Here is a 21,006-nt window from a genome sequence, read left to right as displayed (position 1 = left end):
CATACGTCACGTATTAAAGGTTTATTTACATAATAGAGCAACAAGGAAACATTGATCCAAATTCAGTAGTTTACAGACCTCTCACTGTAGAGTTGTATGTCCTAAAAAGATTGAGAACACTGTATTTTAGAGGAATGTATTCAAAGTAGACTCAGGGGGGTTACATCATAATCAAAAATGCATTTCAAGGCTTTCTACAGATATATACAATACAAATAAAAATACACATTAAAAACCCCATTTAATGAAAAATGTCAGCAATGTGGTTTATAATTTGGTGAGGATCATGACACAGGTCACACAGGTGCCAAGAAAAAAAAACTGCCCATGCCTAAAAGCTTTGCCTTGTTTTCTGTAAACACACAGTAAGAACTTGAAGCGATCTGAGCATAAAAATGGCTTGACATCTCAGTAAGCTGCAGGTGTTCACGTTTTAGCACACTGTTCTGTTAATCTTTTACAAGGCAGCTCTTCAGAAACAATAAGTGGGTATTAAAATCTGCTGGAATACACGGTAATTTTATAATTGGTTGGTAAAATTGCTCCCTGTATAAATACTTTGCACTCAGGGATAGTTCACCCATTTTGGAAAAAAAGTGATATCATTTTACTTGTGCCCTAGCTGTTCTGTAGAACTGCCAGTAAGCATCATGAAACTTTAGTTAGCAACTAGAGTGGATTGAGGGGTTATTTTTAAGACCGTTAGCCGGGGGGAAGTCTACCTCGATGGCAGGAGGCTAACAGTTAGCAGTGAGCATCCAGCCAGTATCCAGCACTCAGTAACAACGAGAGGAAGATAGCACCACCACTGTCCTACCGAACAGCTGGGGGTGAGTGAAATGATATTGCATTTTTCATAATGGGTGAACTAAGCCTTTAAACTCAAAGCCATTAGCACATTCTGACCTATTTGAAATACTGACTCACAGTGGGGTCACTACTTTTAATTTGTATCAAATCCACCTTTATGAATTGTACTAAAATACTTGACAACATCAGGGATATTTCGAAGGTTTTCTCCCACATGTACCATCACTTAATGCTTGAATACAACTCGGTGTGGATTAACCGCACTGGGGCACCAAACCATCCAAACCACAGCAATTAATAATATACCAATTAAGTGTTAATCTGCATTTCGTCCCACTTGCTACTCACCAACCATGAATTTTAAGGAAAAAGCAATGATATAAATTTAATTGATACAATTTTAAGAATGCATAATAAAGAGTTTTTTTGCTAGGCAAAGTAGCCTAAACCTCAACAGAAAGGAACAGCTTATATATTAAAGCTTGGAGTTCATTTATTTACACAGGAACCGTAAACCACAGATTACACAGAGATTTTGCCAATGAGGTTTAAAATAACATCTAACCTGCAAATTCAACTCCAAATCAAGACATCAATGAAAACCAGGATAATGATAGATGGCCAAACAGTCAGATTGTAGTGTGTATGTTAAAGATTTAACATCATTAAATCACAGCATAATTACCATAAACAAATATGATCTTGGACAAAATTGGAACGCTGTTGTTCCAGTGCAGACGGAGCTAAAGCTTTGAGTTGATCCCGGCAGTGTTGCCGCAGGAAACACTGGTGTGTGTGAGAAATGTAGTAATGATTATGGGAAATACAAGCAATATTAATGCCAATCATCTCGACAGTGGTCCCAGCTACAGTAACTGCACCAACATAACACTTTAAAATATTAAAACTAATGACTTTAAAAATGAGGAACTGATACTTATAGATGCACCATATAGCACCTTTAAAAATGTGGGGTTAGTGTGTGTGTATTTGGTGTGTCAGCCAGCTTTTAAGCCTGTTTCTAATGGTAAAAGAAAGTGGGCCATGATCCTCCAAATCAAATGGAGAACTGACAGTGAGTGGTCTGGAATTTGGCAAGGTGCAGGATATTAGTTTCTGGTGCTGTCGGGATGAACTTGGAAGTTCTTTTGAAAGTATACTTTATAGGGCATTGAAGGGGATTCTTGTTGATGTACTTTTATTTCTAAATACATACATATTTTACATATATTTATGCAATAAAAGATGGACAGAACAGCTGACACTAGTGAAGCAGGGTGTTCACTCCACTGCTGAAACTGGTTAGCCCAAGATGTGAATCTTAAGATTAGTAGCATACAAAGATACAGGTAATAATAAACTACAATGCTTTTAAAGAGGCATGTCTGATGAAGTAGTTATATTTCAATTTACTTCACTGCAGACATCTCTGTGTTGCCATGTGCAGTGTTTGGTGAACCAGCAGGTACACTCTTATTGGAGAAGTTGTTCACCTCACTTTGAGTCTATCCTGTCTCCTGCTCCAGGACAGTCGGTGAGATTGGGGGCTGCAGCGGGGCACTGGCCTGCTCTCTGACATCAAGGCCCTCTGAGTTAGCCAGTGACTCCTCATGCGATGCACAGGCCGTGGTAGGCGACGACTGCTTCAGTTCCCTTTCGGGTGAATTCTCAATGCGGTTTGTGTCTTTTGACGTCTTGTCCTGATCAACTGCTGGAACCAACTGCTCTGACGCTTCTGGATGTTCAACAGTGGCCCCATTTCCTACAAGAGAAGCACCTTCAGATGCATCTCTTTCCACTTGTTTTGTGTCCGTTTCCTTTAATTTTTCAGCAGGTCCTGACGTCGAGCCGCATAAGCTTTTTGATGGCTCCCCCATAACAGGACGCCTGCATGAAAACACAGGATGGTGAATGTACATTTTATATTAACATACTGGCCTGTTGCTGATTTTTAAGAAAATCAGTGGCAACATATAATATTTTCCAAGCAACAAAGTACTGAAAATACATAGATTTGTAATCTTTGTACTTTATGGCTAGTCACATCACAAGCCACCAAAGACCAGGAACCCTGCTTTTCACCATAATAGGTGAAGGGTTCAGACATGCAAATCAAGGACATTTTCAGTAGTTTAGTAGTAGTTTGCCAAATATTGACGGGCATTTAAATATTCATCTTTAAATTCAGAATCACTGTAGATGCTGCTCACCTTTGGGCTGCATCTTGGGGATCTGCTTTATCACAAAACTTTTACTAATACTAAATTATACCGAAATTTCATGTGAAACTACAACCCAAAAAGCCCAGTACCTTGACTCAGAAATGACTTTGCACACATGACTGGGTCTGTCGGTTAAATGTCTGCTCATTAGGTCACCTCCCTCTCCTCCTGATGCATCCACAATGAGGTCACAGTTGAGACAGATCAGCGTTAATCTATGGGGGAAAAAATTCATGTTCAGTTTTCACCAGACACTGTGAAATACGCCATACAATAATACCCCATATCAACGTACAATCTCTGGGTGGGAGTTTGGTCAATAGTTATAGTGGTCAATAAATTTGAAAACTTACTTTGACTTGGTTTGATTTTTTCGATTTTCCATTTTCCAAAATCTGTTTTTGGTGATGGTGCTATGAAACCTGAAAAAAAAAAAAAAATCACAAGACTTATCCAATGAACACAGATAACTCCACTGCAACACTGAAATATTGATTCTAATGAAAATCTTTACTCACCTTATCATATGATTCCCAATAGAGACTTTGCAGCTTGTACTGTATTTGCATGCACCACAATTGGAAATCATCGGATAATGAGAAAAGAAGTCGTCAATCTCTGTGTCACACTCGATGCATGTGTAACGCCCTCCATAAGTTCTGAAAACAGAAAAGAACGTTATCAGTACACACCATGATCTTCATTCTTACACTGAAGTAGAATGTTAAAATCAAGAAGAGCTTCTACAATGGGCTAGGTCAAATTACAGGTTACTGCGGTAGGCAGGTGATTCAAAACTGATCTGTTGTTGAGATCTTATTTATTTTCATTTTATAGGAAATTTAACAAATTGTGATTTGTGCATCAGTGCAAATGTAGTAACATTCTTAATATTTAGAAACTGATTTTTTGTGTGATGACAAGTTATAGTAATTAAGAGTTTGATCACTTGACCATAAGCAAGGTTACAGGGCATTTACATATGTTGTCCATATGAAATGCAACAAATCTGTCTGCTGGAAAGCCTGCAGATTCCAAATGTTATTGGTCTGAACTGCATATCATACATCATTTGTAGTCAGCCAAACATACTCAAACATAAAGGCTGTAATTGGTCATTCAAGTTGACAAAGCATTCGTGTTCACTCATCAAAATCAACTAGCCAGTTTGGACTGCTTACTAATGAGATGCAAAATTTGTGAAAATTTGTTAAACTATAAAATAACTTTTAATAAGTTTTTGACTGACAGAAGTGCTGCACAACAAATTAATATGGAATAGCACAAAGAATTCCGATGAGTATTCCATAAAAGAAAAAGAGTTATTCATGTGTTTATTAATACTGCTGTACAAAAGTGCAGCGGTGCCAACCACACATTTAATTTAACAACCTGAGATTCCTCAGTGCCAGGTTGTGCTTGGTTGCACGGCGCTCCTGCTTCTTGATCTGAGGGGGCTTGGCTTTTCCAGCTGCAGCAGCGTTTGATTTCGACTTGATGACATTGATCGGAGCTTTGGTTTGTTGTTTACAACTTAATGTGTCTGGACTGACATTCACAGCAGATCGATCAGGACTGCTGGGTAATACGGGCATTTTTCCTGTGAGCGAGGCTCGAATTGTCACCTGAGAAACAAAAAAAGAACTGTAAGTACATTTCTTTTCAATTAATGCTAGGATAGTTAAAATACAGTCTGCAATAAATGGGTCAGACCTTTGTCCCCGGAGGAAGGCCTTCCAGGGCTTTAGGTTTTCTGAAAGTCTTGTGGACATTGGTCTTGTGCTCCAACTTCTCCTTGTATGTGAGAAAATTCAGTCTGCATTTTCCACATCGATGGATTCCTTTTTTCTGAAAAAGAACAGGGGAGTACAGGCTAGGAGTACAAAAATTACCCAATAATTGGTGTGACTGTAGAGTAATTCTTTGAGATGTTTCATTCGGGTCCGCTAAAAGAACACAACTGTATCAAGCTAAGTTATTCCAAGGCTATTAATAGAACCGCAATTAATTTTACATGGTTCCACTCTACCATATTTATTGCTCCTTTAGGGCAGGTGAAGAGAAGCAGGTTCTTCTGTCAGCCTGTTATGTATTACAGTAAGGTGTTCGGCAGACAACCAAATCAATCCAACCATAGAATTGGAGCTAACAGTGCAATGCACGAGTCCCAACCATTACAATTATACAGTCCACTGGCCTGAGGATTTAAAGCATTAGTAGCCTGTCATACCATTTGAACTGGGCATATCACACCTCATAGCTTTACAATAGACACGATTAACCACAGTATCATACCTGATGTTTCATGTAGTGTTGCATATATATGTGACTACTTCTGAGGACCTTCAAACAGAATGGACAGAGGAGATCTTTCGTGTTCTCATGGACACTTCGGAAGTGTGTCTCCACTTCAGAGAAGAATGAGGACCTGAAATTGCACACCTGTGGAAACAGGTAAAACAAACTGTAAGTGACACACAACTAGAATGTTGTTGAATCCCCTGACAGGTTTAGGAGCTTCTATAATTTCTTTTCTTTTTGCCAAAGTAGTTTTCATCCAAATTTTTAACACCTAGGACTTTGCACCAAATCATTTCTCCACACAGGTGAAAAGAGAGACATTTCGCTAAAAAAAAAAAAAAAAAAGAAATTGTGGCCTCTATAGCGTTCACAAGCAAGGCATCTGAGGAGGTATAGTTTTCAGTACAGAACTGCACTCTATTCAGCCAATAAAGCTGCTATGGCAATGATACACTATATTACCAAAAGTATTCGCTCACCCATTCAAATGATCAGAATCAGGTGTCCTAATCACTTGGCCTGGCCACAGGTGTATAAAATCAAGCACTCAGGCATGCAGACTGTGAAACAAGACATTTGTGAAAGAATGGGCCGCTCTCAGGAGCTCAGTGAATTCCAGCGTGGAACTGTCATAGGATGCCACCTGTGCAACAAATCCAGTCGTGAAATTTCCTCGCTCCTAAATATTCCACAGTCAACTGTCAGCTCTATTATAACAAAATGGAAGCGTTTGGGAACAACAGCAACTCAGCCACGAAGTGGTAGGCCACGTAAAGTGACGGAGAGGGGTCAGCGGATGCTGATGCGCATAGTGCAAAGAGGTCGCCGACTTTCTGCACAGTCAATTGCTACAGAGCTACAAACTTCATGTGACCTTCAGATTAGCCCAAGTACAGTACGCAGAGAGCTTCATGGAATGGGTTTCCATGGCCGAGCAGCTGCAGCCAAGCCACACATCACCAAGTGCAATGCAAAGCGTCGGATGCAATGGTGTAAAGCACGCCGCCACTGGCCTCTAGAGCAGTGGAGACACGTTCTCTGGAGTGATGAATCACGCTTTTCCATCTGGCAATCTGATGGACGAGTCTGGGTTTGGAGGTTGCCAGGAGAACGGTAAATTTCAGACTGCATTGTGCCGACTGTGAAATTTGGTGGAGGAGGAATTATGGTGTGGGGTTGTTTTTCAGGAGCTGGGCTTGGCCCCTTAGTTCCAGTGAAAGGAACTTTGAATGCTTCAGGATACCAAAACATTTTGGACAATTCCATGCTCCCAACCTTGTGGGAACAGTTTGGAGCGGGCCCCTTCCTCTTCCAACATGACTGTGCACCAGTGCACAAAGCAAGGTCCATAAAGACATGGATGACAGAGTCTGGTGTGGATGAACTTGACTGGCCTGCACAGAGTCCTGACCTGAACCCGATAGAACACCTTTGGGATGAATTAGAGCGGAGACTGAGAGCCAGGCCTTCTCGACCAACATCAGTGTGTGACCTCACCAATGCGCTTTTGGAAGAATGGTCAAAAATTCCTATAAACACTCTCCTCAACCTTGTGGACAGTCTTCCCAGAAGAGTTGAAGCTGTAATAGCTGCAAAAGGTGGACCGACATCATATTGAACTCTATGGGTTAGGAATGGGATGGCACTTCAGTTCATAGTATGAGTAAAGGCAGGTGAGCGAATACTTTTGGTAATATAGTGTAGGTGCTGTGGCCTAACCATAACCCATGTCCATTTAAAAAAATCTGAAAGAAATCGGTCAATAATTGTAGCCTAAGAAGCGCTCACAAGAAAATCTCTACAAACGTGGCAGACATATCATGATCACAAATCCATAGTATCCATCAGACTTCAGCGGGAGGTTCTGTTCTGTTTTACTGGACACTTCAAACAAGACCAAGGTAGAGCACAAGTCACCTGGCAGACATAGGGCATTTCCCCAGGCTTGTGGTTGTCCTTCATGTGCTCCAACAGCACTTGCTCTGACTCAAATGCCAGTTCGCATATCTTGCAATTGGCTGAGGAGAGAAAAGAAAGACAATTACCAACAGCCACTCACTGTATAATCTGTCACATCAAATTCAGCTATATAGACCATGGTGTCATACTTGAGGATTCAAATGGGCTGTGAGCGCTCTCAATGTGGCACTGCAGCTGGAATGGAGTCATGTACTGCCGGTAGCAGTGCTGGCAAGTCGTGTGGCTTTCCCAGCTCTCACTGTTCTGCTTCTCCAGCTCCAGGTGATGCTTCATATGGTTCATGAACCTGTGCGGGAGGGGGCACACACACAAGCACATACACACATCACATAAAAGGCCATTTAACCCTTTGACATGCATGATCTCATGAGGTGTTATGCAACTAGTCCCTGCAGTGAGACACCTCCAACAGACTGTGAACATTAGTGTTGTGTGAGCAGCATGGGAGATAAAGCCACAAGGCTACTAAGTTACCTGGAGGCTACTAACAACTGTATTTTGCCTCCAAAACATTTAAGATTAGATGAGATAAGTAATTACAGATTTTTCCCATGTTTTCAAGATTAACATCAGGGGAAACTGACGCATACTACAGTGTGCATTAGAGTACACAGCTGCCTCAACCGCCAGGCTTCAACATCATTGAACCTTTGAGGGACAAATGAGGGTGAGACATCTACTTTGGAGTCTTCACTCCAGAATTGCTTATAAAGAACTGGAGGCATTCCCTCAAGAGAGGGGTCCAATATCAAACAGTTCAGAGTTCAGTGCCTGTATGATGGCATGCAAGGACTGAATCTGTTCTGAAGCCAGAGGTTGGCCCAACATCTTATTAAGTACTTTATATTCATTTATGAGTTTACATTATTTTGTCCAAACTATCAGTTTATCTTAGTTATGTCACATCAAAAGGTCTCCTAGAACCTCTGTGTACAGATGAAGATCTCCAACCCTGCAATTGGTTTTCTTTCATCGCTTGGGTTCAACTGAATTGGGCAAAAATAAAACATCTGCTGTGGGATCATATTCTACATACATTAAGTGAGCTTCAGTGGTTCTATGATTTGACTAAAATCCCCCTTGTGAATAGGAAAAGAAACATATTTAAATACAGGCCAGTCAAGCAGTGGGACTAAGTTAATTCATGGCTTGTGTGCATGCAATGGTTACGCTTCAAGTCCCAAAGGTTTAAAAAAAGATAAATGAAGTACTCTCTTTGCACCTCACTCTCTAAGCATGTATAATGGCCGTTATAATACCGGCAATTACACAAAGATTTTTGTTTTGCCTAATGATGTAGTGCTCTGTGGCTGCTATGAGCACCTCCACAGCTACCTGCCACTGCTGCCCTGACGAGGCACGGCCCATTTTTCAGCCTCAACATTCTGCCATCTCAGCTCCCCTAATAGAAATTTTTATGCGGATGAACTATGACCTCTGCTGCGAGAGTGGGGTTGCAGTACAAATGTGTTTCCCCATTAAAAGCAGCTTACAGAGGCTTTTTTGGCAATGTTCTGAAGCAATGTTATTTAATCAAAGGAGCAGTTCTTACGCCACCTAAACTACTAGTCATTTTTCATCTTTAGGCCCATGAGGGAAAATCATCTGATACTGTCATCCATCTGAGAGGAAAACTGTGATGAGGGCCAAGGAAGTTGTCTATGGTTTCTTCATGGCCACTGGACAGATCAGATGGAGATTACAATGAAGAAAGCAGATCCCCATGCCTTTATGCCCCAGTATGTGCTTTGCGAATGTTCTAATTACAGTATATGGACAATTTTTTTTAAGTAGACCCAGTCTTTGAATGATATCTTTGCAACATTGAGTTAATAAACTAATACATAAATATATTAATGAATAAAAATAAAGTGCTTCTTATATATAGGCTATTACTGGAGTGGTCTGTTCAAATATATTTCCACTCATTTATACAATTATTTGCATTTTATCTATCCTTATAAATAAAGGTGCCATTTTTTTATCTGTTAAAAAAAAAAGCTGTGAAGTGCAGACATGTTTGAAGTCTAATTCCAACCAAAATCCCTTTACCACTTAATAAAACCAGGGTAGAAGTAAGCAGTTATTCACCCAAACACTTTGTAACTAGGGCAAGCGGGTTGCAAACTTAAAAATAGTTCTGCAATCGAATAAACAGTTGGGTGAATTGCTAACTTCCACTTCATAACTTATAAGTGTAGTGTGACTCAGTTTTGGATTCTTATTCTTTGGGATGCTAAAAAAAACCCCCACAGATGTTCATGATTCCCCCTTGTATACATTAAAGAAGGGAAAGGGTAATATGTTACATAAAGTACCTGTCCAGTATTAGCAGTTATGCTGCTGTATGTGTACAGAATTTAAAACAACACTTCCAGGAAAGCCACACACAAACGTGTGAGGACGGGGGCTGAGATTTGAGAGCCTTCCTGCTTTGAGGTGACCGTGAAGCCTCAGCGGTTTAAGAGCAGGTGCCATATTCAAATTCCAGACTGCGTCTTGAAAACAGGCGCTGAAATATTATTTTGTCTTTTTGACCAGTGTGATTGAGTCCTCTTGAAAGATTTTTTAAAACAGTTTTCAGTTCATTTGACATCTGGCTAGGAACTTATGTTTGGTAAGACCTTAAACCTTCTACTGATATATGAAAAAACTGAACTCATTTCAGTGAGGTGTGATTAAGTGTTAATTTTTGTCAACAAATGCAATACAAATTTTATTCACCCCCAATGAAAATCAACGAAGCAAAAACGTCAGAGGTAGATTGATGACAGGCACATATAAACATAAATTTGCCCTCCTTTCGCCAATAAGGTGGACAACCTACAGTAACAATGACAGACAACTAAGCTGCTTTCTGACCATGGCGATAACACGGTGTTCACAATGTACCCTCAGGAGAAATTAAACCTTCCAAGAGGAAGAAGCTCTTAACTCCCTCCGTGGGGAATACCAAAGAAGAGAGCATCCATTTTTTTAGAGCTGACACAGTAAACGCCATGTTGGTAAAATTTTATAGATGATACTGTGATGTCCCATTCATGTGAAGGAAACATGGAGCTTCACAACAAACTATTCAGCTACAGAAAGCTGACAGAAACACCAGAGTAAAGGAGTCATAACTTTGGAAACAGTATGCTGTCTCAGCTAGACTCATAGGTGTGAACTGGCAGGTTTCATAATGTGGCAGACCAGACGTACTAACTTTCTTTTGCAAGTAGTGAGTTTCAACTCGTTTCATCATGAAACTTTGGTGTAAACTGGCCTGTAATGCACTGAAGCTCTAACAATCACATTTAAAAAGAGAGCATGTCGTAGCGTTTATTTATTAGAGTAGGGATGCACCAATCCAACTTTATCAATCCTAATACCAATTCCAATACCTGGGCTTTGGGTTTTGGCTGATACCAATACTATACCAGTGTTTAATTAGTAAGCTGTATGCCTCACTGTGTCTTTGTAGAAGAGAACATTTTATGTGTAAGGTAACAAAGTCGCTCCCTTTGGGAACAGAGCCAACAGGGAAAGAACTGGGAACTGGGATAGAGCCACAGAATAGCATCAGTGCACGTGCAAGCATGCACACATCCAAACACGGCTCAGCAGCAGCTGCAGCAGCAGCCTTTCCCTTTTACACACAGCATAGCAATCTCTCATCCGTACAAAACAAAATGCAATCACAATCCACAATTGCTGTCTAACACACAAGCTCTTTAGTCACAGGAAGCACCAACACCAGTGAAATCCAACGACCATTCATTTTAACTAATTTTGCTGTAAAACTAGCCTGGCTCTACGGTTCTTGGTGTTTAACGGACACACACAGCATTATGTCCTACAACTATTCTAAAGAAGTCACATTAACATTAGTAGTAAAATCAATAAAGGTTAGTCCTGCTGCTGTCAGGCTCTAGAGTTTAGCTGCAGGAGGCTAACAGCAGGTGTACTAGTGGACATATTTACCACGACATGGAGAGTCATGTTGGTGTAGCAAGCGTGAAACACCTCCAAACCTCTGACGCTTAATGCTAGACTTGGAGCAAAATAACCAGGTCAGGAGCACGGCATGACATAGTAGACACAGCATTGCAATTAACAGATCGTCCCCATTGTCACCAATACCCGATCCAGCTATTTCAGTCAGCATCGGACCGATATCTAATATCAGTATTGGATCAGTGCATCCCTGTTTATGAGCTTTAATGTTGAAAAACCTGAGCTTTACTACTTTGTTTTGTTTCAGGTGTAAAGTCAATACAGCGTTAAAATAGTGCTCACCTATAAAATAATAGTGAACACTACACTTTAATGCAAGCAATGGGACGGGTCAGGACAACAAGCCAAGGAAGTTCAGAAAATGCAACTGTATTTTTATAACAGTGTTCTGTCATTTGACTAAACTGATTATGACTGAAATTATTGGTGCTTCTGACTAAAACTTGACTAAAAGAAAGATGTAAAATAAATGACTAAAATCTGACTACACCAAAAAAAATATTTCAATAGATGACAAAGACAAAGTAAATTTTAAAAAATTAACACTGAGTACCACCAATAATAGTTCAAAGTCCTCTGAAATATCTTTCAAAGAATTTGCAAATCATTAATATTAACCAAACCAAGTTTTTTCTAAGAATGAAAACTGAAAAACAGCACTGTCATACCTAATGTTATTCTTGAGGACTTTCAAACAGCTCTGGCACTTAAAGGTGGTGTTGGTCTTCTGCGCTTGCTGCTTGTGCCCATCTCCATCAAATCGACCATAGTAGAAGTCTGAGACGAGCATGATGCGCTTGCTTGTAGCAACAGAAGTAGTGTCGGGTGTGGATGGAAACACACTTTCCACCAGGTTAGCACAGCAGCTCTACAACACAAAAAAATTACATTAAAAGGTCAATCTCATATCCATGTTTTTGTATCTGACTCATTAGTACAGGGATGTCAAAAAGGTGATGAGAACAACAACAAAAAAAAGAATGACAGGTGGGAATGTGCCGCTTAAAAATCTATTTAGGAATCATTTATGTATGAATATGTCGAAACATAACTTTTTATCAGTTAATATCACTGCAGCTTTCTTCCTTGTCCTCAGTTGAGGGTTTGAGGCTCAACCAACAGAGAAGGACGTGTAAGGACAGGTAAAAATCAAAAAGGGAATACTCGCTGATTAGTCAATGGCTGATAGTATTTGCCCACACAATGTAAATGATGACATCATTCATCTCAAACTCAGCAAAACTATCCTAAAGAGCTATATTATGCCAGTAAGAGCATCAGTATGGTGGGTGCCTTTAAATCACTCTCTTCAAAGCAAAAATAAAAACTTCTGAACCAATACAAAGACCTGTGAACTGTACAAATACGGACAAGAAGAAACACAAGGCTTTCACTCACCATCATATGAGTTTTCATGGCTTCTTGCAGAAGGAACTCTTCCTTGCACTTGGGACACTTTTTCCTAAACGTCCCATTCTCCACTAAATCAATCACTTTTGTCTCTGCAGAAATTCAACAGACATGTAACAACAAAACATACACATCATGCTGCACCACAAGGATGACTTATAATGAAGTGAATGTAAAGAAGTATCAATAGAAACCTCTCTAAAAACATACCCGTGTCCGATTTGGCTCTTTTTGCTACACTGTCATTTGGCTGTGGCTGTAATCTTCGTTTGATTATGCCTTGATCTGTGTGAAAACCAATACAAGATATTGACATTTGTTGTCCCTTGCCAGCTGACTGAAGTTCAAGTAACACAAAATAGGTGAAGGTTTTGCATTAACCAAAAAGCTTCACCTCTGTTGTTTCCCTGGGCCTTGATAGGCACGGAAAAGATCTGGATGGGCTGCGAGTTGGGCCGAGCAGCCTGCAGCTGGTTAGATGGTGTTGAATAAATGGCAGGGCTCTGGACATTGGACAAGGTCACAACATTGTTGTTGATTTGCTGCACTTGGGGCCGATGGACAACACCAGGTATTAACGTGGCTGGAGTCACCTGCTGCAAGAGGTGCTGCTGGCCCGCTGAAAGATAGGAAATAATAACTCACAGGGCATCAACTCAGCATTACAACACAAACATTACTTTAAAAAAGGCCATATCGGTGATTCTGCATGTTTAGCTTTAATATTTACAAAATGTATAAACTTTTCGGCAAATCCTTTTCCCAAAGCAAGCAGTCTACAATATGAAAATCAACTTGCAGAGACTTCAAACTTTCTTCACACCAGTATTCCAACACTGTAATAAAGTCATCCACATTCGTTTTCCTAAAAGCAGCAGCACTGTTGTGTTTTGAAAACTTGAAACTGGGCAGAGACACGGTTCCGCCACCAGGGAAAATAGTCCCTAGGAAAATGTTTGCTTTACACAGACAATTATTGGTTCTGTGGTTTATGAACCATGATAACTTTGTTAACTGCAGAACATTACAAGTTGGGGTTTCAACCTAATATGCAAATTTGAAAACTGAGGGCTTTGATTAAATGTTGTGAAATCCTGACTCCCGCCACATGATTTGGAAAATGGTTTGCTGCAATGTAAAATGTGGTTAAATTGTAGCAAATGAGCTTAACATTCAAAATCACTGGTATGGTTCTTTAAAATTTGGTGATTACATGACATCAGTTTTACCTGGTACTATTGTGATTGAAGTTCCTGGTGGGTATTGTTTTCCAAGTGAGGTGATGAACTCTGTGTTGCTTGATAATTGCGGAGATGTCACTATGAAGCCCTAAGAAGAATTTTGAGTAAATGTAACAATGTGCAAGTATTTCATATATCAACAATATTAACATTTAGATTACAAGACAAGCTATTTACAACGTGCCCATCTAATGCTGAACCATATTAAAAAGAGTCTGTGCTATCCACATTACGCAGAGTCCTAATAATACCATAACAATACCTGGTTGTTGACAATAACAGGCTGCGGAGTTATTGTTGTTAGACTGGATGGTGCAGTGTTTACTCCCTTTGCAGGTACAGTCAATGGCAACACCATTTGCGAGGAGCCCCTGACAGGCAGAGGAGCACGAGACTGTAGTCCGAGCCTTCCTTCACTGTTTCTCTGAAGAGGTGTGGGGTTAGGTTTACTATTCCTTTGGTTACTTGCTGAAAGAATACACATAAGAACACAAACAGTCACTTCAATGGGAGTTTTTTTTCTTGGATGTGAGCCACATTTTGCAAATAAACCACAACCAGCCAAGAATGTGTACAACTCTGGCACTGAAACCAGTGTCAACAATTATGTGTTATCATTTGCAAGATCATGCCCTTGTCTGGTAGATATATGTTAGTAGACTAGGTCATGCCATAAATTAAATATTCTTGTTAAAGGTTCACCCATTTTAAAACAATTTATATTATTTCATTTCCCCCTACTAGCTGTTCTGTAGGACTGTAGTGGTTCTATCTTCCTCTCATTGTGACTGAGTACTAGACACTGGCTGGATGCTCCAAATGATATCTGTTGGCTCATTTCCTTCATCCCACCTCTCTCTCACATTTTCTGCCTAGGCCCAATGTCATCATGTAACTGCACACTTGAAAAAATATACAAAAATTTCAAGGGAAAGGTGTTTCAAACAGCCTTGTAATTAATAGAGTTTGATGCTGTGCAGAATTCCTCGCCAACAAGTAACATATCACAGAGGAGCTTTCATTTTATTCACACTGAGGAAATCCTATACTTTACTTATTTCTCATTACACGTTATTTGTACTGAAAAACACATGTCAAGCAGTGGGTTTCAACATCTTAGGACCTCCAGGGGTCCTTGAGGGGCTCCTAGGGACAATTAAACAATTCAGTAGTTCACCAAAAACAAATCATCTTCTTATATCAGGGTCCCAAGGGCAAAATTACTTCTGATGGTCCACTGCTTAATGAAAGTTAACTTAAGGGTTCAGAGAATGAAAAGTATGAAAACCCTAATGTAAAGTACTGAATTCAAGTCAACAGAGATCAGCCTGCATACAATATTTCTCATTTTGCAGCCTCTGGTTCAAATGCTACCTGTGAGAAAGGAATAGTCGTTTTCCAAAATAATGCAGGCACCGCTCAGTCTGTTTAAATATAACTAAGGAGGCAGCAGAAAATGTGATTTTGAACTGCCTATCTGATGGCATGCTTTGGACTGGGCAATGATTAATAGGTAACAAAGACATGAGAAGCTTGAGAAACTCAACACCAACAGGCTCCTTTAAAAAGGTGTGCTGTGACATACTGAGCTCTCCGACGAAGATCGGTTCATCATCATCGTCATCTACCAAGTTAACTTGTGGGACTTGTTTCTGCCATGGCTCCAACTCCTCCTCTTCACACTCCATAAAGAGTTCAGACATTTTGGACCTATAACAGAAGAACACCACCGTTAGCCAACTCAAAAACTTAGCTCAACTCAAAAGCTAGCTACCACTCAACAGGCCGACACCCTTAACACCCTTGCAAACGACCTGGGATATATAAAAATTGTAAACTGCAAGACCATGGCACACCTGTTCAAATGGCGACTGAGAAATCTGAAGGCCGGCAGGACATTATACCTCAACAACCATATTCATAAATACAAAATTAAGTGTCACGGGGCTAATCTAAGTATAGATCTAAACTCTTGAAAGTATATGGAAGCCAGCCATGACCTCTTCCCACTGTGCCAGATACAAGATAACACAATGTAAGATTTTTCATCTGTTAAAGACCTCCTCTGGCAAAAAAAAAAAATCATGTTTTCAACCTTGTTAACATGTCCATTTGGTGTTTTTCATACGCTACAAGACAACAGTGAAATCAGCAGTCAACAGCATGGCTGCATTTTTCCACTGTGAAACTGCAGTGTATCAAGGACAGTCTCTAAAAGGCGGATTCAGACAGTCAGGGTTCATGATGTCATAAACCTAAAGAACCAATCCTGTCCACTGACAGGGTGCTGCTTTCCATATCATTAGCACGAGCCCCACCTGTTGATTGAGTGTTTTATTTCCCAAAATTCAACTAGACCAACTCGAAATGGCTGCTTCATATGAACATTATTAGTGTAACTAAAAGATTCACTGAAAAAATATTTTGTACATGGTTAGATTATCAACTATGGTACAACTTTAATGAGTGTCGCTATAGGGCCTTCTGGTTCTGTGTGCTCAGAGCCGTACCATACGAGTGTTTTATTTTCAAACAATCAACAACAACAACCTGAAATGGCTGCCTCATATAAACAATATTAGTGTAAGAGATTCGATAAAAAAACAAACAAACATTGTTTAAATGGACAGATTATCAAATACGATACAGATTGCTAGCTGGTGTGTAAGCAGGCAGGGGGGTGTGTGGCATCTATTTGCATGCTCATAGAGCCACGCATACTTAATGATAGATAGATAGATAGATAGATACTTTATTCATCCCGAAGGAAATTCACAAGGAGGAAAAGGAAGGAAAAGCTTAGAGTTATATCTAAGCCAGTTTAAGGTATGATGGATGTTTATTCATGGAAAAAAACTATATATGCAACACTGATAAACAAAGATGATTTTTGGGGGGTTTAATCTATGGCTGGATGGGACCTTTAAACTTTGTAAAATGAGTGAGAACCACTCCAGCCCAAGCTGGCAATGCTGCCTGCAGCAGGGGTGCCTTGTTTTTACATGTGTGATGTAATAACAGGTTACCTGTAGTAACCTGTCTTATTGATAATTGCCTCTTCACATTGGGCTGTAACAAAAGAAAAAATGGCCACAAAGTTGTCACCACTGTGACACAAGCAGACAACTTTGACCATGGTCCTGCTTGGTTCCATAGTTCCTTAAAAATATTAAGTCACATGCAGCTGACAAGCAGATGGGTGCATAACTTGCAAATCCAAAAACTGGCCAACTGTATACACTGTCCTTGAGTAACAGTCTAACTCTGCTGGATGTCACTGACCAAGGAAATGCTTTATATTAACATCCTTGTAATAACTGTTAATTAATAGGTGATAAGGCGTTTTTAGGCCTTTTAAATGACACTTATTGACATGAATAAGTGTTAACAAAACTATTAAAAATACTATACTAAACATCTTTATTATTAAAAGACATTATTATTAAAAGGCTTTAATAGGCACTTTGTAAGAAATTTGTTAACACATTACAGACTTAATAAAAGTCATTTAAGTTTCTCGTGATTATCTATAATGCCATTACAAATTTATTGAGTGTAAATAACTTCACTATTTTGTCATTGTTAAACCTTTACTGAGCTATTTTTGCAGTTTCTGTCTGTAGAGTCATGTGTTTTTTTTGATTTGCTACAAGACAAATGTAGGGGTGCTGCTTTTCCAGTCCCAGCCCCAGCTGTCACGGGGCTGGGTAATATATTTTTAAAAAATCTGGCTGCTTCAAATGAACAATATTAGTGTAAGTAAGAGATCTAATGAAATTTTTTTTTTAGATGGCTAGATTATCGAATATGATAGAAAGTTACAAGCTGGTGTGTGACAACACATTCTCATTCCCAAGTTGTCAAATACCTATGCTGTGTCACACGCCTTCATGTGTGATAGAGATGAGACACACTGGGCTCAGTGTCATGTGGTTAGGGTTAGGCTTAAAAAACACTCAAGGTTAGGGCAAGGTCAGGTTTAACGGTACGTAACCTTGACCACATTTCCTACTTATTCCACTTGTGGGAGCTGCAAAAAGCATATTTAACTGTTAATAAGCGTTATTAACCTTAATAAGCATTGTTCTCAGTTTAGCTCCAGTAGCTGTTACCAAAAATAAATAAATAAATAAATAAATTAGTTAACTATTAATAAGTGCAGTTAACAGCTAATAAATAAAGTAATTTTATTAGCCTCAATAAAGCAAAAACAAACCAAAAAAAAAAAGCTGAGAAATGTTTAACTATGACATTATAAATAACTTAGTTAAACTCATTAAATTTGCTTGGACTACTATTATAAATAATTATCAAAACTTTCATTAACGTCCATAGGCAGTCTATAAACTGTTAACCTGCTCTATGTAAGTACTTATAAATATCTCAATGTAAAACTAAATTAACACTTATTACAGGGACATTGACGTAAAGCATTCCCATTGTTTGTGTCACTGTAAGGCCGGGCAATATGGACAAAATCAAAAATCACAATGCGTTGGACCAAATGCCTCAATATTGGTGGCGTGATGGCATTGAAGGGATGACTAGTGTCGTTTTCATAACATATTTCAACACAAGAAATTTTTGATAATCATTAGTAAAGTGGATATGACGACCATGAAGGCAGAGACACATAACAAAACAGCCACAACAGTCTAATAAGTTCAGTGAGTTATGTCTTCACTGCATCACAGCCTTTAAAACCAGGACAAGGCTTAATGTCAGATCACGATATTAGGATACCTAGCCTCATATCACGATATCGATATATCGCCCAGCCCTGTGTCAGAGTAATCCCACAGTCAATACAACTTCCTTGACACTGCTATATGAATCCACACCCAGGAATTGCATCTTTTTCCAGATTGTTGTTTTTGGAAGCAAAGCTTGTTATTTAGCCTTTATTAGCGAGCTACCTTCATCCAGTGGCCCTCCAAGATGGCCGTGGTTGCTAGGAGATTTCTGGCGCAACTGTGCAGCCTCTATCCAAATGACCAGCAGCATGTTGTCCTCTCCTCATCTGCACCTCACATCGACACATTGTATGGTCTAGTAACAATAACCTGGGAGGTGGGTGGGCTAAACAAATTTCCGAAATACTTAGAAATAAATATCCTTCCACCTGCAACCGGGTCAATTAACGTTAGCTAGCAAATGTTACCCGAGCTAATATTCCCCAGCGTTAGCTTGCTTACGTTGCCCACAGCAGGCTAACGTGTCTGTTTTTAAACGCTCATTTTCCGTAACTGTGCCAGTTTAAAACAGGATTACAGCTTCTCTCGAATGACATGCTAAATTTCGTCGGCTTTGAAGCCCGTTTTACCTGATGTTTTAGGTATCGACGGTGCACAACATTAGCTAGGTTAGCCAACAAGTCCAGCAAAGTGTTGGTGTATGCTGGGAGATCGGCGTTTCGGTCCCTGCTGGGACAAAGACGGCGTTCAGAGGCACAGCACCGGAGCGGCGGAGCGGCGGCGTCCCGCTCACCTCGCTCCCTCCCAGCCTCCGGGCGTCGGGCTGGAGTCGGGCCTGCTGGTTAGCCTTACCGCAGTTGTCTGGAGCAGATGGGGTTCAGACGGCGCTGAGATGCGGAACTCAGAAGATAAAAGTATGTTTGGCTGGACCGAGACGGAGGAAATACACCATCTTTGGCCTGACCAATCACTGCGAGCAGAGCAAGACGCCGAGTTCCTTCAACTACTTCCTGTGTTTTTTGGAGGACTTCCTGTATCTCTTTTCCATAATCAATAACTAGAGCCTACCAGCACTGGTTTAATCATACTTAACCTATTTTATATATAGTATATTATGTTGTGTGTCTCTACATTAAGGTTGAGTGATGCATCAGAATCAGAAATACAATTTGGTCAGTTGCCGCTGCTCAAACTCTCAAAAGAATGACTAAATTATAAGAAACCATTTGCAACATACACACATACATAGCCATGTCATATTTCCACATTTTTCAACAATTATATTCCCACAGCTGCTAATGATAATGAAATCATGTTGCTTGTAATGGCATTAGTTGATAGCCTTGTGCCTCAGATGTCCAGTTTAGTTTAACTTAGAAAAGGCAAACTGTTTTTGAAAAATATGTTGAAAGGAAAAAGGTTACCTAAGGAGGAGATTCAATTGTACAGGAAAGTGCAAGTGGAATACAGGAGCAACAACAACAACAATAACAACAACAACAACTACTACTACTACAACAACAAAAATGGCAGTTAAAGACACATCTGGGTTTGATAAGAAAATCTTTATATATTGTATACTAATGACTGCCGTAGCAATCATTCCAACAGACATATTATCAAATTTGCGGATGATTCGGTGATTGTTAGTCTCCTAGAAGGGGATGAGCTACATCACGGACCTGTGGTTGACAATTTTGTTTCTTGGTGTGATGAGTCTTTTCTGCAGTTGAATGTGTCTAAAACTAAAGATATGCTAATCAGCTTTGGAAAGGCCCCTCATAGTCCTGTACTCACCAACATCAATGGCACTGAGATTGAACTTGTGGACAGCTATAAATATCTTGGAGTGGTTCTTTATAAGAAACTCTGTTTTGACCCTCATGTCGCTGTCACAGCAAAAAAAAGTTCAACAACGTCTTTATTTTCTGAGGAAAAGGAGCTCTTTTAATGTGTCCTCAGAGATGATGACTCTATTCTACAGAAGTTTTATTGAATCTGTTTTAACATTTTGTATCATTGCCTGGTTTGGGAACTTGACTGTAGCCAACAAAAATAGGCTTGGTAGCCTTATTAATGTGGCCAGTAGGATTTCTGGGAGGAGGCAAGCCCATCTTATAGACCTTTAGAAAAGGCAGGTGACTAAAAAGGCCACTTCCATCCAGGAGTGCTTAGATCACCCCCCTCAGACCGAGTTTGAACTGTTACCTTCAGGTCGGAGGTTAAGGGTGCCTCCTATCAGGACAAATAGATACAGCGTTTCATTTGTTCCTGCTGCTATTATAATGTTAAATAATGTTAAATAGTGGGGTGTAGTATTGACTGCTGTCTGTAGTTGCTGTCTGCACTGTC

At 39.8% G+C, this 21,006-nt stretch overlaps 1 protein-coding gene across 3 annotated transcripts; it reads right to left on the bottom strand.

Annotated features, from left to right (window-relative positions):
• Positions 1 to 6: 6 nt before the first annotated feature.
• On the bottom strand, positions 7 to 19,658 carry znf280d (zinc finger protein 280D). 3 transcript variants are annotated; one of them, XM_030045591.1, is made up of 17 exons: positions 19,507 to 19,658; positions 15,546 to 15,670; positions 14,223 to 14,428; positions 13,949 to 14,048; positions 13,114 to 13,338; positions 12,930 to 13,004; positions 12,708 to 12,811; positions 11,978 to 12,177; positions 7,442 to 7,599; positions 7,251 to 7,351; positions 5,328 to 5,474; positions 4,746 to 4,880; positions 4,425 to 4,657; positions 3,551 to 3,691; positions 3,386 to 3,454; positions 3,122 to 3,247; positions 7 to 2,697 (listed from the first exon to the last, which is right to left on the bottom strand). In XM_030045591.1, the coding sequence occupies exons 2-17, from the start codon at positions 15,661 to 15,663 to the stop codon at positions 2,316 to 2,318; spliced, it is 2,520 nt and encodes an 839-aa protein (XP_029901451.1). In that variant the 5' UTR covers positions 15,664 to 15,670; positions 19,507 to 19,658; the 3' UTR covers positions 7 to 2,315. The 3 variants fall into 3 exon arrangements, with proteins under 3 accessions (XP_029901451.1, XP_029901432.1, XP_029901441.1); XM_030045572.1 differs by having other exon boundaries at positions 19,284 to 19,646; XM_030045581.1 differs by lacking the exon at positions 19,507 to 19,658 and adding an exon at positions 18,877 to 18,990.
• Between the last annotated feature and the right edge of the window lie 1,348 nt (positions 19,659 to 21,006).

This window comes from Myripristis murdjan, chromosome 3, assembly GCF_902150065.1.
Source record: "Myripristis murdjan chromosome 3, fMyrMur1.1, whole genome shotgun sequence".
NCBI classification, from domain to species: domain Eukaryota; kingdom Metazoa; phylum Chordata; class Actinopteri; order Holocentriformes; family Holocentridae; genus Myripristis; species Myripristis murdjan.
The sequence above is the reverse complement of the archived record's forward strand: the minus strand, read 5'-3'. Positions and strand labels throughout refer to the sequence as shown.

What these genes read in the sequence shown, in the direction of transcription:
- znf280d (XM_030045591.1), bottom strand. Translation starts at nt 15,663, where the DNA reads ATGTCTGAACTCTTTATGGAGTGTGAAGAGGAGGAGTTGGAGCCATGG. An exon ending in TTCAATCACAATAGTACCAG is followed by an intron (nt 13,339 to 13,948) that starts GTAAAACTGATG and finishes CCTATCTTTCAG; the next exon opens with CGGGCCAGCAGCACCTCTTG. An exon ending in AACACTACATGAAACATCAG is followed by an intron (nt 4,881 to 5,327) that starts GTATGATACTGT and finishes GTTCTTTTTCAG; the next exon opens with AAAAAAGGAATCCATCGATG.